The sequence below is a fragment of the Mustelus asterias genome, unplaced genomic scaffold (assembly GCF_964213995.1).
Source record: "Mustelus asterias unplaced genomic scaffold, sMusAst1.hap1.1 HAP1_SCAFFOLD_107, whole genome shotgun sequence".
Classification (NCBI taxonomy): domain Eukaryota; kingdom Metazoa; phylum Chordata; class Chondrichthyes; order Carcharhiniformes; family Triakidae; genus Mustelus; species Mustelus asterias.
The window spans coordinates 281,337-296,916 of record NW_027590151.1 but is presented as its reverse complement, the minus strand read 5'-3'; the positions used below and the strand labels follow the sequence as shown (position 1 = coordinate 296,916).

Genomic DNA, 15,580 nt, shown 5'->3' with positions numbered 1-15,580 from the left:
TTCCACATCCTTCCTATAGTGAGGTGACCAGAACTGCACACAATATTCCAAATGTGGTCTCACCAAGGTCCTGTACAGTTGCAGCATAACCCCACGGCTCTTAAACTCCAACCCCCTGTTAATAAAAGCTAACACACTATAGGCCTTCTTCACAGCTCTATCCACTTGACTGGCAACCTTTAGAGATCTGTGGATATGGACCCCAAGATCTCTCTGTTCCTCCACAGTCTTCAGAACCCTACCTTTGACCCTGTAATCCACATTTAAATTTGTCCTACCAAAATGAATCACCTCACATTTATCAGGGTTAAACTCCATTTGCCATTTTTCAGCCCAGCTTTGCATCCTATCTATGTCTCTTTGCAGCCTACAACAGCCCTCCTCCTCATCCACTACTCCACCAATCTTGGTGTCATCAGCAAATTTACTGATCCACCCTTCAGCCCCCTCCTCTAAGTAATTAATAAAAATCACAAAGAGCAGAGGACCAAGCACTGATCCCTGCGGCACACCGCTAGCAACCTGCCTCCAATCCGAAAATTTTCCATCGACCACCACCCTCTGTCTTCGGTCAGACAGCCAGTTGCCTATCCAATCGGCCAACTTTCCCTCTATCCCACACCTCCTCACTTTCATCATAAGCCGACCATGGGGGACCTTATCAAACGCCTTACTAAAATCCATGTATATGACATCAACTGCCCTACCTTCATCAACACACTTAGTTACCTCCTCAAAAAATTCTATCAAATTTGTGAGGCACGACTTGCCCTTCACGAATCCGTGCTGACTATCTCGGATTAATCCGCATCTTTCTAAATGGTCGTAAATCCCATCCCTAAGGACCCTTTCCATCAATTTACCAACCACCGAAGTAAGACTAACCGGTCTATAATTACCAGGGTCATTTCTATTCCCTTTCTTAAACAGAGGAACAACATTCGCCATTCTCCAGTCCTCTGGCACCATCCCCGTGGACAGCGAGGACCCAAAGATCAACGCCAAAGGCTCTGCAATCTCATCCCTTGCCTCCCAAAGAATCCTAGGATACATTTCATCAGGCCCAGGGGACTTATCGACCTTCAGTTTATTCAAAACTGCCAAGACATCCTCCCTCCGAACATCTATTTCCTCCAGCCTATTAGCCTGTAACACCTTCTCTTCCTCAAAAACATGGCCCCTCTCCTTGGTGAACACTGAAGAAAAGTATTCATTCATCACCTCGCCTATCTCTACTGACTCCATACACAAGTTCCCACTACTGTCCTTGACCGGCCCTAACCTCACCCTGGTCATTCTTTTATTCCTCACATAAGAGTAAAAAGCCTTGGGGTTTTCCTTGATCCGACCCGCCAAGGACTTCTCATGTCCCCTCCTAGCTCTCCTAAGCCCCTTTTTCAGCTCATTCCTTGCTAACTTGTAACCCTCAATCGAGCCATCTGAACCTTGTTTCCTCATCCCTACATAAGCTTCCCTCTTCCTTTTCACAAGACATTCCACCTCTTTTGTGAACCATGGTTCCCTCACTCGGCCATTTCCTCCCTGCCTGACAGGAACATACCTATCAAGGACATCCAGTATTTGTTCCTTGAAAAAATTCCACTTTTCATTAGTTCCTTTCTCTGACAGTTTCTGTTCCCAACTTATGCCCCCTAATTCTTGCCTAATCGCATCATAATTACCCCTCCCCCAATTGTAAACCTTGCCCTGCCGTACGGCCCTATCCCTCTCCATTGCAATAACAAAAGACACCGAATTGTGGTCACTATCTCCAAATTGCTCTCCCACAACCAAATCTAACACTTGGCCCGGTTCATTTCCCAGTACCAAATCCAATGTGGCCTCACCTCTAGTCGGCCCATCCACATATTGTGTCAGGAAACCCTCCCGCACACACTGCACAAAAACTGCCCCATCCAAACTATTTGACCTACAAAGGTTCCAATCAATATTTGGAAAGTTAAAGTCCCCCATGACAACTACCCTGTGACCCCCACACATATCCATAATCTGCTTAGCAATTTCTTCCTCCACATCTCTATTACTATTTGGGGGCCTATAGTAAACTCCTAGCAATGTGACCGCTCCTTTCCTATTTCTAACTTCAGCCCATATTACCTCAGTGTGCAGATCCCCCACGAAGTGCCTTTCCGCAGCCGTTAAACTATCCTTGATTAACAATGCCACTCCTCCACCTCTTTTACCAGCTTCCCTACACTTAGTGAAACATCTATACCCCGGAACGTCCAACAACCATTCCTGTCCTTGTTCTACCCACGTCTCCGTAATGGCCACAACATCGTAGTCCCAAGTACCAATCCACGCCCCAAGTTCATCTACCTTGTTCCGGATGCTCCTTGCATTGAAGTAGACACACTTCAACCCACCTTCCTGTCTACCAGTACCCACCCTTGACCCTGATACCTTCCCCAATACCTCACCACCCTCACTGACTTCTGGACTACAACTCCCTTTCCCACTCCCCTGACAAATTAGTTTAAACCCCCCTGAAGAGCCGTAACAAATTTCCCTCCGAGGATATTGGTGCCCCTCTGGTTCAGGTGCACCCCGTCCTGTTTGTACAGGTCCCACCTTCCCCAGAACGTGTTCCAATTATCCATGTATCTGAAACCCTCCCTCCTACACCATCCCTGCAACCACATATTTAACTGCACTCTCTCCCTGTTCCTCAACTCGCTATCAGGTGGTACCGGCAACGTACCAGAGATGACCACATGTTTCGTCTTGGCTCTCAGCTTCCAGCCCAGCTCCAGAAATTCCTGCTTTAAATCCCCGTCCCTTCTCTTACCTATGTCATTGGTACCAATGTGCACCACGACTTGTGACTGTTTCCCCTCCCCCTTCAGAATCTGGAAAACACGGTCTGAGACATCACGGACCTTGGCATCCGGTAGGCAACATACCATCCGTGAGTCTCTTTTGCTGCCACAGAACCTCCTATCTATCCCTCTAACTAACGAGTCCCCAATAACTATCGCCCTCCCGCTCTCCCCCTTTCCCTCCCGAGCCACAGAGACGGACACAGTGCTGGAGATCCTCTCACTGCGGCTCCCCACTGGTATGTCATCCCCCTCAACCGTATCCAAAGCGGAATACTTGTTGCTAAGGGGAACGACCACCGGGGATCCCTGCACGGACTGCTTCCTCCCAGCCCCTCTCACCGTCACCCATCTGTTTTCAATCCTCGGAGTAACTGTATTCCTAAAGCTTGTGTCTATGGCCATCTCTGCGTCCCTGATGATCCTAAGTTCATCCAACTCCAGCTCCAGTTCCCTAACACGGTTTTGGAGGAGCTGCAGATGGGTGCACTTCCCACAGGTGTAATCAGCAGGGACACTGTCGTCGTCCCTCACCTCAAACATAGTGCAAGAGGAACATTGCACTGCCTGCACACCCATCCCCTCGAGATACCTTGCCAGTACCAGGTAGAAAGTGCAAAAATGAATTCAACTCACCCCTGCTCGCCCTTTCAGCCTAAGCCCTGTGAGCCAAAGTCTTATAGCTCACACTCTGCTTCCCACACACTCAAGCCCTGTGAGCCAAAGTCTTATAGCTCACACTCTGCTTCCCACACACTCAAGCCCTGTGAGCCAAAGTCTTATAGCTCACACTCTGCTTCCCACACACTCAAGCCCTGTGAGCCAAAGTCTTATAGCTCACACTCTGCTTCCCACACACTCAAGCCCTGTGAGCCAAAGTCTTATAGCTCACACTCTGCTTCCCACACACTCCACTGCCCGCTCCCGACGCTGCCCGCTGTATACTGCAGCCTACCTTTTATACTTCACGCGCTTAAAAAACCCTTCCCAGACTCCTTTGCTGCCCACTTCTAGTTTTCACTTTAAACTTGAAAAACTGCTGTTAAAGTAAAGGCCAAAAAAATACACACACTAGCTGACTAATTAAATAAATAAACAATTCAATTAATCCAATTAATCTCTTACCAGCACTGCTGCTTTCAATCACCCCTCTCAGCTTGCTCCAGTGGATCAATGAGGGGGAACCTCCCAGGTAACTGACTTTTAAAGTTAAAATAAAAACCCTTCCCAGACTCCTTTGCTGCCCACTTCTAGTTTTCACTTTAAACTTGAAAAACTGCTGTTAAAGGAAAGGCCAAAAAAATACACACACTAGCTGACTAATTAAATAAATAAACAATTCAATTAATCCAATTAATCTCTTACCAGCACTGCTGCTTTCAATCACCCCTCTCAGCTTGCTCCAGTGGATCAATGAGCACAATTGTGACGGCACAATGGAGCCCTGCCTCAATCAGCCAATAGCAATCACTCTGCTCCGCGGTGACATCTCCAGGTTCAGGCGCGCGGACCCGGGAGCCCCGCCCCCACCCATTGTTCCCCCAGTCTGTACATTCCACACATTGTTAGTCCAGTCAGATAGACATCTGGCCGCCTGCATGGAGATTTCCAGCTCTCTGTGTCCAGGACAGGAGTAAGAAGTCTCACAACACCAGGTTAAAGTCCAACAGGTTTATTTGGTAGCAAATACCACTCGCTTTCGGAGCGCTGCCCCATCATCAGGTGGAGTGGAGAAATACTCACAAACAGGGCATACAGAGACACAAACTCAATTTACAGAATAATGATTGGAATGCAGTCTTTACAGATCATCAAGTCTTAAAGGTACAAACAATGTGAATGGAGGGAGCATTAAGCACAGGTTAAAGAGATGTGTATTGTTTCCAGACAGGACAGCCAGTGAGATTCTGCAAGTCCAGACAAGCTGTGGGGGTTACAGATAGTGTGACATGAACCCAAGATCCCGGTTGAGGCTGTCCTCATGTGTGCGGAACTTGGCGATCAGTTTCTGCTCATCCAGGACAGGAAGCAGTGAGCATGGATCTGTCTATAGAACGGGGTAAGGGTTTGCTCTGCAGAGAGCCAGCATTGAATCAGTGGTCCGAATGGCCCCATTCCAAGCCCTGATGTCTGGCTGATCTAAAGAGAGAAATTTCAGCTGCTCCAGTCTCTCCAACTAACTGAATTGCCTCAGCATAGAACCGTGCAGTGCAGAAGAGGCCCTTCAGCCCATCGAATCTGCACCGACACGCAAGAAATGCCTGACTTCCCACCTAATCCCATTTACCAGCACCTGGCCCATAGCCTTAACTGTTCTGACTTGCTGTGGTAAACCACCGTTAGCTTATTACCTGTACATGTGACATGCCTGGACACATCCCTGCCGGCCCTACCTGAGACTCCTCCCCCCCCGGTCCAGGTATAAAGGCGACTGCTCCCCACCCCCCTGCCTCAGTCTCTGGACGGACCAGTTCATCGGCATGAGTGTGCTCCAAGTCTTTTGCTAATAAAAGCCTATTTGTTCTTGCATACAAACTAGTCTTTGCTCGATTGATGGTGCATCAATTTTATTCGCAAAAGTTTTGGGATGGAGCTGATACTAAAACCTGACAAACTCGAACTGGACCCTCAAGCTGTCAGAGCCTCTAACAGCTTAGATCACTGGCTGCGCTGTTTCAAAACTTTCCTCACCTCCTCCTCCGTCGTCCGGACCGACACCGACAAGCTACACGTGCTCCACGCCTGGGTAAGCGATCAAGTATTCTCGATGATTAGAGACGCTGAAACTTACAAGGATGCGATTGAACTTTTAAAAGGCCAGTACAACAAACAGTCTAATGAAATCTACGCCAGACATCTTCTGGCTACTTGCAGACAACAGCCAGGAGAATCGGGTGATCAATTCCTGCGTGCGTTGCGAGCATTGGCAGGGCCTGCAACTGCATGACCGTAACAGCCGCCCAAAACACTGAGGACTTAATCAGAGATGCCTATGTCACAGGTATCAGGTCAAACTATATCTGACAACGACTGCTGGAACAGGATGGGCTGCACCTACAAAAGATTGTGGCACTTGCCGACTCGTTAGAGGTGGCCTCCCGTAATCTCGAGGTCCACACCCCCGACCACGGGGGCGCATCGTGCACACCGCAGCCGCCGCCACCTCTGTACTCGGGAGGGCCGCAGGCCTATGCCACGCCACGTGCCACCAATGACCCGACCGCTGCGGCAGTCTCCGGAGGCCCGAAGTGCTACTTCTGTGGCCTGGGGAAGCACCCTGACAATGCCGCCCAGCGAAGGATGCGATCTGCTCCGGGTGTGGAAAGAAGGGCCATTACGTGAAGGTATGCAGAGCAAAATCGACCTCCAAGCCCAGTAGCGCCACGTGTGACCCGAGGGGGCCACCATCTTGGACGCCGGTAGCCATGTGTGAGCCGTGCGGGCTGCCATCTTGGATGCCATCAGCCGCGTGTGGGCCGCCATCTTGGATGCCATCGACCGCGTGTGGGCCGCCATCTTGGACGTCATCAGCCGCGTGCGACTACTCGCAAAATCCAACGGTGGCTTCGATTACGCTGGACCAATCCAGGCCTCACCAACTCGCCAGGTCCATGATGGACATCGAGGTAAACGGTCACATTACAAACTGTTTGTTTGACTGTCGGAGTACGGAGAGCTTTATTCACCCTAACACAGTGAGTCACTATGCCCTTTCAGTTCTGCCAGTGAAGCAAACGATCTCCATGGCTTCAAAGTCCCACTCGGTGGATGTCCTTGGGTACTGCGTGGCGACCCTGACTGTACGGGGCACAGTGTACAAAAATTTCAGGCTCTTCGTGCTGCCACAACTCTGCGCTGCCGTACTCCTGGGGCTAGATTTCCTGAGTCACCTTAAGAGTGTCACCATGGAGTATAATGGGCCTTTCCCCCCGCTCTCCGTTTGCAATCAGCAGTTCTTCGATCGCCCACCGCGTACCACCTGCAGCCTCTTGACCCTTAAAGTCGCCCCTCCCTCACTGTTTGAAAATCTCACCCCCGATTGCAAGCCCATCGCCACCAAGAACAGACGGTACAGTGCTGGAGACAGAGCTTTTATCAGGTCCGAAGTGCAACGGCTCCTAGGGGAGGGGATCATTGAGGCCAGTACCAGCCCCTGGAGAGCCCAAGTAGTAGTTGTTAAAACTGGAGAGAAACATCGAATGGTCATTGACTACAGTCAGACTATTAACCGATACAGGCAGCTGGACGCGTACCCCCTTCCCCGCATATCTGACATGGTTAATCAAATTGCGCAATATCGGGTGTTCTCCACCATCGATGTTTTGTGTCTTAGGCTGCCCTCCAGGGGAAGACTTTGGGAAATGAGAGAGAAAAGAATGCTCCATAGAAATTAGAATTGTCTGTTCTGAATTTCTATGTTGTACTGACACTGATGACTTTTGCAAATTCCTTTTGCAGGATATCAGAAGGTGAAGATTTAAAGACGAATATCAAACCAAACTTCACATCAAAATCTAACATAGTCACTCAGTTCATTGGGACCTGAATATCATCGACATTTGAATCTAGAATGGAAATGTTTCTCTGCTCTGTCTGCTTCAGGAGATTTTAAACATCAGTGTGACTGGAAAAGCACCGAGACACACACACACTGAAACATGCACACACCTGAGTGACTGTGGAAAGAACTTTAACCAGTTAAACAGCCTGAAAATACATTGCAGCAGAGAGACCGCACCCATGTTATGTTGTAATTGAACTGATTGTCAAACCTGGAGAGTCACAAGGACACCCGCACCATGGAGAAACTGTGTAAATGTGGGGACTGTGGGAAAGGATTCAGGTTCCCATCTGCACTGGAAACTCATCGGCGCAGTCACACTGGGGAGAGAACATTCACCTGCTGTGTGTGTGGGAAGGGATTCACTCAGTTATCCCATTTACAATTACACCAGGCAGTTCACACCGGGAAGAGGCCATTCACCTGCTCTGTGTGTGGGAAGGGATTCACTCAGTTGCCCAACCTGTTGAGCCACAAGGTCACTCACACCCAAGACAGACCCTTTCAATGCTCTGACTGTGGGAGTGGCTTCAAAAGCTCTCGGGAACTGATGGTCCACCAACCCATTCACACTGACGAGAGACCGTTTAGCTGCTCTCACTGCTCAAAGAGGTTTAGGAGGTCATCCACACGGCGGAGACACCAGCGAGTTCACACCGGGGAGAGACCTGCTTTGTGTGTGGGAAGGGATTCAATCGGTCATCCAACCTGCAGAGACACCAGCAAGTTCACAAGTGATTACAGGGTTTGGATTCTTTCTCTCTCAATCTTTCTCTCTTTCTCTTCCCCCCCCTGCTCTTTCCCCCCCCCCCACAGGATGGATGAATCTCTGACTCCCTTCCCACACTGTGAGCAGGTGACTAGCCTCTCCTCAGCGTGAATTCACTGGTGTCTCAGCAGATTCGATGAATGATTGAATCCCTTCCCACAAGTGGAGCATATGAACGGTCTCTCCCCGGTGTGACTGTGTCGATGAGATTCTACCTCAGATGGGGCTCTGAATCCCTTCCCACAGTCTCCACATTTCCATGGTTTCTCCATGGTGTCGGAGTCCTTGTGTCTCTCCACAATCAGTGCACTGGAACACTCTGATACGGGTGTGTGAATCTCAGTGCTTTTCCACTCACACTGATGTTAAAAAGGCTGATGATTTTCACGTCCTTATGAATCAAGTGACTCTTTTGAGATTTCCATTTTCAAAACCTCTCCTTCCAATAAAATCATCACTGTCAGCACATGATAGAAATTCAAAACAGACAATTGTAGTTTCTATGGAACATTCTTTAAATTTCCACCCACGCCCCTCACACATACACTCTCTCTCTCATTCCATTTAGCATTCTGCAGCATGGTGACACAGTGGTTAGCACTGCTGCCTCACAGCTCCAGGGACCCGGGTTCGATTTCCGGCTTGGGTCACTGTGTGTGTGGAGTTTGCACGTTCTCCCCGTGTCTGCATGAGTTTCCTCCCACATTCTGAAAGACGTGCTGGTTAGGTGCATTGACCCGAACAGGTGCCGGAGTGTGACAACTAGGGGAATTTCACACTAACTTCATTGCAGTGTTAATATAAGCCTTACTTGTGACTATTAAATAAACTTTAAACTTTAATATACACTACCCAATTCCCCTGAAGGTGCTCATTAATGCTGATCGACACTCACCATTTCATGTTCCTGACAGATCGTAAGAAATAGTTAGAAATTCAGCCCACCAAGCTGTTCAATTGAATTCTTTTTATTCATTTATGGGACATGGATGTCGCTGGCTGGCCAGCATTTATTACCCATCCCTAGTTGCCATTGGAGGGCAGTTGAGAGTCAACCACATTGTTGTGGCTTTGGAGTCACATGTTGGCCAGACCAAGTGTGAGGTATTGCACTTTGGAAGGACAAACCAAGGTAGAACATACAAGGTAAATGGTCGGCACTGAAGAGTGCAGTAGAACAGAGGGATCTGGGAATACAGATACATAATTTCCTAAAAGTGGCGCCACAGGTAGATAGGGTCATAAAGAGTGCTTTTGGTACATTGGCCTTTATAAATCAAAGTATCGAGTATGAGAGTTGGAGTGTCATGGTGAGGTTGTATAAGACATTGGTGAGGCCGAATTTAGAGTATTGTGTGCAGTTTTGGTCACCTAATTACAGGAAGGATATTAATAAGGTTGAAAGAGTGCAGAGAAGGTTCACAAAGATGTCGCCGGGACTTGAGAAACTGAGTTACAGAGAAAAGTTGAATAGGTTAGGACTTTATTCCCTGGAGCATAGAAGATTGAGGGGAGATTTGATAGAGGTGTATAAGATTTTGATGGGTATAGATAGAGTGAATGCGAGCAGGCTTTTTCCACTGAGGCTAGGGGAGAAAAAAACCAGAGGGCGTGGGTTAAGGGTGAAAGGAGAAAAGTTTAAAGGGAATATTAGGGGGGGCTTCTTCACGCAGAGAGTGATGGGAGTCTGGAATGAGCTGCCGGATAAAGTGGTAAGTGCTTTTAACATTTAAGAAAAACTTGGACGGGTTCATGGATGAGAGGGGTGTGGTCCAAGTGCAGGTCAGTGGGATGAGGCAAAAAAATGGTTCAGCACAGCCAAGAAGGGCCAAAAGGCCTGTTTCTGTGCTTTAATGTTCTATGGTTCTATGGTCTGAAAACATGTACCAAACGACTCAAGAACAACTTCTTCCGACTGTCATGTTTGAATGGTCATATCATATATTAAGCTGATCTTTCTCTTCACCCTACCTGTACCTGCACCCTATCCTTTCCTTCTCCCCATGTACTCCATGAAAGGTATGCTTTGTCTGTATAGCGTGCAAGAAACAATACTTTTCAGTGGATCCCAATACATTTGACAATAAATCAAATCAAAATTTAATGCACATATTGTGAAGTAGAAATCATGCAGGGCAATTGCCACACTTGAGGGACAGTGCAAGGCTCCCTCTACACTTTCCCATCAAACACTCCTGAGGTATGTACAACCCATCTAAGGTACAGAGGAAAGTTCTCTCCAAATCATCCTGTGAAAAACTCGCAGGGGAAGCACTGCCCAAGCTAGGTACAAAGGAAAACTCCCATTATGTGCCAGATCAGTGTCAGAGAGGAGGAACATTTTAGATAAGAAAAACTCCATCTGCATTGCCCCACCAAACACTCCCAGCCCATAATGAGCTGGGTTCCAGGTTAGTTACCAGGCGATTAAATTATGTCATAAAGCATAATCCAGTTGGTCCTCTCTTTGACCTTTTAAAGATGGCGAATTGGGACATCCTGTCCCCAAACAGCGCCAGAGAGTAGGCACAGTTTTCATAAACTCCCTCTACACCGCCCCATCAAACACTCCTAGCCCAGAATGAGCTGAGCTCAAGGAGGTTAGTGACCAGGCAATGAAATGATGTCTTAAAACATCCCCATTTGGTCTAGCATCTTATTCATACTGGGAATGTCAGGGTGAAAACTGGAACATTCTGTCTCCAAACACATCCCCTCCTGTTTACACCGAGAATGATGTGGAGATGACAGTGTTGGACTGGGGTAAACACAATAAGAAGTCTCACAACACCAGGTTAAAGTCTAACAGGTTTATTTGGTAGCAAAAGCCACTAGCTTTCGGAGAGCTGCTCCTTCGTCAGGTGAATGGGATTTCAGTTCACAAACAGGCCATATAAAGACACAAACTCAATTTACAAAATAATGGTTGGAATGCGAGTCTTTACAGGTAATCAAGCCTTAAAGGTACAGACAATGCGAGTGGAGGGAGCGTTAAGCGCAGGTTAAAGAGATGTGTATTGTCTCCAACCAGGACAGTTAGTGAGGCTGTCCTCATGTGTGCGGAACTTGGCTATCAGTCTCTGCGTTCTCCAAGGCGGCCTTCACGACACACGACAATGCAGAGTCGCTGAGCAGAGACTGATAGCCAAGTTCCGCACACGAGGACGGCCTCAACCGGGATATTGGGTTCATGTCACACTATCTGTAACTCCCATGACTTGCCTGGGCTTGCAAAATCTCACTAACTGTCCTGGCTGGAGACAATACACATCTCTTTAACTTGTGCTTAACCCTCTCTCCACTCACATTGTCTGTACCTTTAAAGACTTGATTACCTGTAAAGACTCGTATTCCAACCATTATTTTGTAAATTGAGTTTGTGTCTTTATATGCCCTGTTTGTGAACAGAACTCCCACTTACGTGATGAAGGAGCAGTGCTCCGAAACCTAGTGGCTTGTGCTACCAAATAAACCTGTTGGACTTTAACCTGGTGTTGTGAGACTTCTTACTGTGTTTACCCCAGTCCAACACCGGCATCTCCACATCTTGGAAATATATCGTCGTTCCTTCGCAGTCGCTGGGTCAAAATGCTGGAATTTCCTCCCTACCAGCAGGGTGGATGTACCCGCACCACATGGACTGCAGTGGGTTCAGGTCCCATACATCACAAAGGTAGACACTCCTGCGCCCCCTACAAACATGGCGATCGCACCTGCACCCTGTTGCACATTGCCCCTTACAAAGATGCCGGCCGCACATGCGCACTGATAGACATTGCCACCGACAGATTGACGGCCGTCAGCCTAGGTCCAACACGACAAGTTGCGCCTCCAATTTGGTACCAACAGGGCGCCCGGAAAGTTATTTATCGGGGTTTGAGTTTGAACAACATGTTTACGAAGCCTCTCCACCCACCCGCCACATTCATCGCTCTCTGCGCGCCGCCCTTTACCTTGAACTGATCTCGGATTCGAGTTAAAACCGTCCGTCCGTCGCCATTACCCGCACTGCGCATGCTTCAGACCCCTCCCCTATTCACGCTGGTTGGAGGACCAGCCGCTCCCGCTCGGTCCTCCAGCTCCGCCCCCTTTCCCTATTGGTCCAGAGCTGCCGTCAATCAGTCCCCGGCATTATGACGTTGGGCATGCGCAGTGCGGCTCATGTCCAGGGACAGGCGCTTGTTTGTCTGATCAGAGGGTTGGTGCAGACTTGCTGGGCCAAATGGCCTCCTTCTGCACCAGAAGAATTCTATGGAGTATGGAAAGGGAGGGAAGCAGCAGAGGCAGCTGATTGGATTGTCTCAAACTTAGCAACAAAGAAGATCATGAGTTTCTCCTCCTTGAGCATTTGTGGGAGGTGAAGATGGAGGAAGAACAAGGGGAGATATTTCAAAAGGAGCCAAAAGAGAAAATATTGGAAAATCTCAGCAGGTCTGGCAGCATCTGTAAGGAGAGAAAAGAGCTGACGTTTCGAGTCCAGATGACCCTTTGTCAAAGCTGGTGTTTTGAGCTTTGACAAAGGGTCATCGAGACTTGAAACATCAGCTCTTTTCTCTCCTTACAGATGCTGCCAGACCTGCTGAGATTTTCCAGCATTTTCTCTTTTGGTTTCAGATTCCAGCATCCACAGTAATTTGCTTTTATCCATATATTTCAAAAGGAATTCATTTATGTTGATGTTATTAAAAAGATTCAGTGCACAGTATTGAACACAAAGCTAATTTATTTGACTTTCATCCAGAATATTAACCCCATAACTGGGTTGGATTTCATCAACTCCAGCAGAAACAGACCTATTGAACACATTTAAGTCCTGAATGTGATTAACAGTAGAATCCGATCACTATGGTTAATTGTGGATTCGTTGGTGTTTCAGGAGGTTGGATGACTGAGAGAATCCCTTGCCACAATCAGAGCAGGTGAACGGCCTCTCCCCAGTGTGAATTCGCTGATGTACAGTGAGGTTATATGATTGTCTGAATCCAGTCCCACAGTGTATGCATCTGAATGGCCTCTCGTCAGTGTGAGCACATTGATGGCGCATCAGTACACCAGATCTTTTAAAGCACTTCCCACAGTCTGAGCATTTAAAAGGTCTCTCATCAGTGTGAACATGCTGCTGTGTCAGCAGGTAAGATGAAGCAGTGAATCCTTTCCCACATTCGGAGCAGGTGAATGGTCTCTCCCCAGTGTGAACTCGCTGGTGTGATAGCAGTTTGGATGACTGAGTGAATCCCTTCCCACATTCGGTGCAGGTGAATGGTCTCTTCCCAGTGTGAATTTGCTGGTGTGTCAGCAAGTGGGAGGACCTAACGAATCCCTTCTCACACTCAGAGCAGGAGAATGGCCTCTCCCCAGTGTGACTACGACGATGGATTTCCAGTTTGGATGGGTAACGGAATCCCTTCCCACAGTCCACACATTTCCACGATTTCTCCATGGAGTGACTGCACTAACGTTTCGACAGGCTGAAGCCTTGTCCACACGCAGAACACATGTACAGTTTCTCTCCACTGTGAATGGAGCTTTTCAGTTCTGTGTTCAAAATCTGACGATATTCAGGCTAGGATGCATTCAGCAGCTGTCAGACTTTGATGCGATGATGAGGTTGTTTCCAGACTGTAACTCCTCCCCTTCCGATACTCTGTGAATAGGATTTCAAACAGAAAAAAAGGAGTGAGAGAGAACCTACAGAAACAAAAAGGCAGGTTGTGAAATTGAGCTGAATGAACCTGGGAATGGGTGGGACCGGCACAAGGTGAAAGTGACCCTGGCAGCTGTCGCTCTGTCCACATTGGGTGCACATCATTTCCAACTGGAGCCACCTCCACACTGGATGCACACTTTGCCAGCTATGCCACCTCCGCACTGGATGCACACATTGCCAGCTATGCCACCTCCGCACTGGATGCACACATTGCCAGCTATGCCACCTCCGCACTGGATGCACACATTGCCAGCTGGAGCCTCCTCCGCACTGGATGCACACATTGCCAGCTGGAGCCTCCTCCGCACTGGATGCACACATTGCCAGCTGGAGCCTCCTCCGCACTGGATGCACACATTGCCAGCTGGAGCCTCCTCCACACTGGATGCACACATTGCCAGCTGGAGCCTCCTCCACACTGGATGCACACATTGCCAGCTGGAGCCTGCAGCCTGGGACTGGGAAAAGGGATGAAGGAGAAAAGGTAACAAAGCCCCAGAGGGACTGGGCTCTGAGGCATGAGCATGTTTTACTAAGGCGTTTCCCCGCTCCCCCGGCCCCACAAGACGGTTCCATTTCTTCCCCGGCCCCATTCCTCTCCAGTCGCTTCTCACCCGATGTTGATCGAACCGACCGACACCCGGACCGCGCGTGCTCCAATCACAACATTTTTTCCCCCACGCCTGCGCAGTCTCTCCCTGTAGTGAGGATAGAGCACTTTCTGGCCCGCGGAGGATGATGGGTAATCACTCCACCATTAAAGTGCAATTTTGGTAATTCTGTTTTCTGATCCGTTTGCAATTGCATCCAATGATCCAGATATACAATTATCATTTTTTCTTCATAAACTGCACTTAATTAGTTATCTGCCATAGTGCTGTCCTGGATATGCTGGTGGCGTTTGCTACCAAATACACCTGTTGGACTTTAACCTGGTGTTGTTAGAATCCTTAATCTGGATATGGCCAACAGCAACAGCTCCATTAGAAACTATCCCTACTCTATGTGATGAAAGTGCTCATTTTATTTTCTGTATTAACCACATATATTAATCAAATTCTGAAGGGAGTAACCAGTCATGAAACAGATGATTGTACAATTGATGAACCTTGATTAAGTTATAGATAATGAATCAATAATCATATTGGAAAGACTGGATTTTCATTCAAAACTTGTGAAGTTGAATTATTGCATGTCTCTCTGTTTGTGTGAGAAACAGTAATTTCAGACAAACGGTTCTAATAATGAAGGATCCCTGATAAAGGTCCTGAGGAATGGTACATTACAATGTTTAGTTTGATCCAATGTCATAGAGTCATAGAGGTTTACAGCATGGAAACAGGCCCTTCGGCCCAACTTGTCCATGCCACCCTTTTTTTTAAAAACCCCTAAACTAATCCCAATTGCCCACATTTGGCCCATATCCCTCTATACCCATCATGTAGCTATCTAAATGCTTTTTAAAAGCTAAAATTGTACCTGCCTTTACTACTACCTCTGGCAGCTTGTTCCAGACATTCACCACCCTCTGTGTGAAAAAATTGCCCCTCTGGACACTTTTGTATCTCTCCCCTCTCACCTTAAATAGTGGATAGCGAAGTACTTGAAAGTCAAGAGATTTTACTCTTTTGTATTCTTGTCTGATGTACTGAGGTTGGGTGGCCACTGTGCCTAAGAACTAATTGGATTTACCCGAGCAGCAG

General features: G+C 48.0%; 1 protein-coding gene across 1 annotated transcript in view; it reads right to left on the bottom strand.

The window, feature by feature from the left end:
- The window catches only part of LOC144484439 (uncharacterized), a 48,527-nt gene that overhangs the window by 30,462 nt on the left and 2,485 nt on the right, over positions 1–15,580 (bottom strand). Inside the window, 3 exon segments of the mRNA XM_078202971.1 lie at positions 7,829–7,850; positions 8,216–8,433; positions 13,026–13,622. Coding sequence (XP_078059097.1) covers positions 7,829–7,850; positions 8,216–8,433; positions 13,026–13,622 — 837 coding nt within the window.